Source organism: Apaloderma vittatum, unplaced genomic scaffold, assembly GCF_000703405.1.
Source record: "Apaloderma vittatum isolate BGI_N311 unplaced genomic scaffold, ASM70340v1 scaffold29213, whole genome shotgun sequence".
NCBI lineage: Eukaryota > Metazoa > Chordata > Aves > Trogoniformes > Trogonidae > Apaloderma > Apaloderma vittatum.
The window spans coordinates 18,232-18,578 of NW_009707925.1; the positions used below are offsets into that span (position 1 = coordinate 18,232).

General features: G+C 57.3%; 1 protein-coding gene across 1 annotated transcript in view; it reads right to left on the reverse strand.

The window, feature by feature from the left end:
- The window catches only part of LOC104271651 (ubiquitin-associated protein 2-like), a gene marked incomplete at its 3' end in the record, with an annotated part of 18,374 nt that extends 18,134 nt beyond the window's left edge, over positions 1 to 240 (reverse strand). Inside the window, 1 exon segment of the mRNA XM_009866380.1 lies at positions 107 to 240. Within this exon segment, the coding sequence (XP_009864682.1) occupies positions 107 to 196 (90 nt within the window).
- Between the last annotated feature and the right edge of the window lie 107 nt (positions 241 to 347).

The window sequence follows — 347 nt, forward strand, 5'->3', positions numbered from 1 at the left end:
CCCGGGGGAGCGGCTGCCCACCCAACGTGTCTGCACCCGGGCAGTTTGTGAGGAGCGCCAGGTCTCCGCGTCCAAGGTAACTCGTTGCCATGGACGCTGCCCTTACCTGCGGCCGCTGCTTGTGCTGTGTCTGGCTCTGTGTCTGTGTCTGCTCCCAGTTCCCCCGGGCTCGGTTCGTGCCCACCGATGTCATCATTTACAGTATATACAAATAACAGTATTTACAAGGTAGAACTCTGCGGTGGGTCAGGGGAGAAGAGAGAACAGACTGTTAGAAACCGAGTGAAAAGGCAGCACCAAGACTAAACAATCGCTGGGCGAGGCAGACCTCAAAGCTGCTGCTTGGC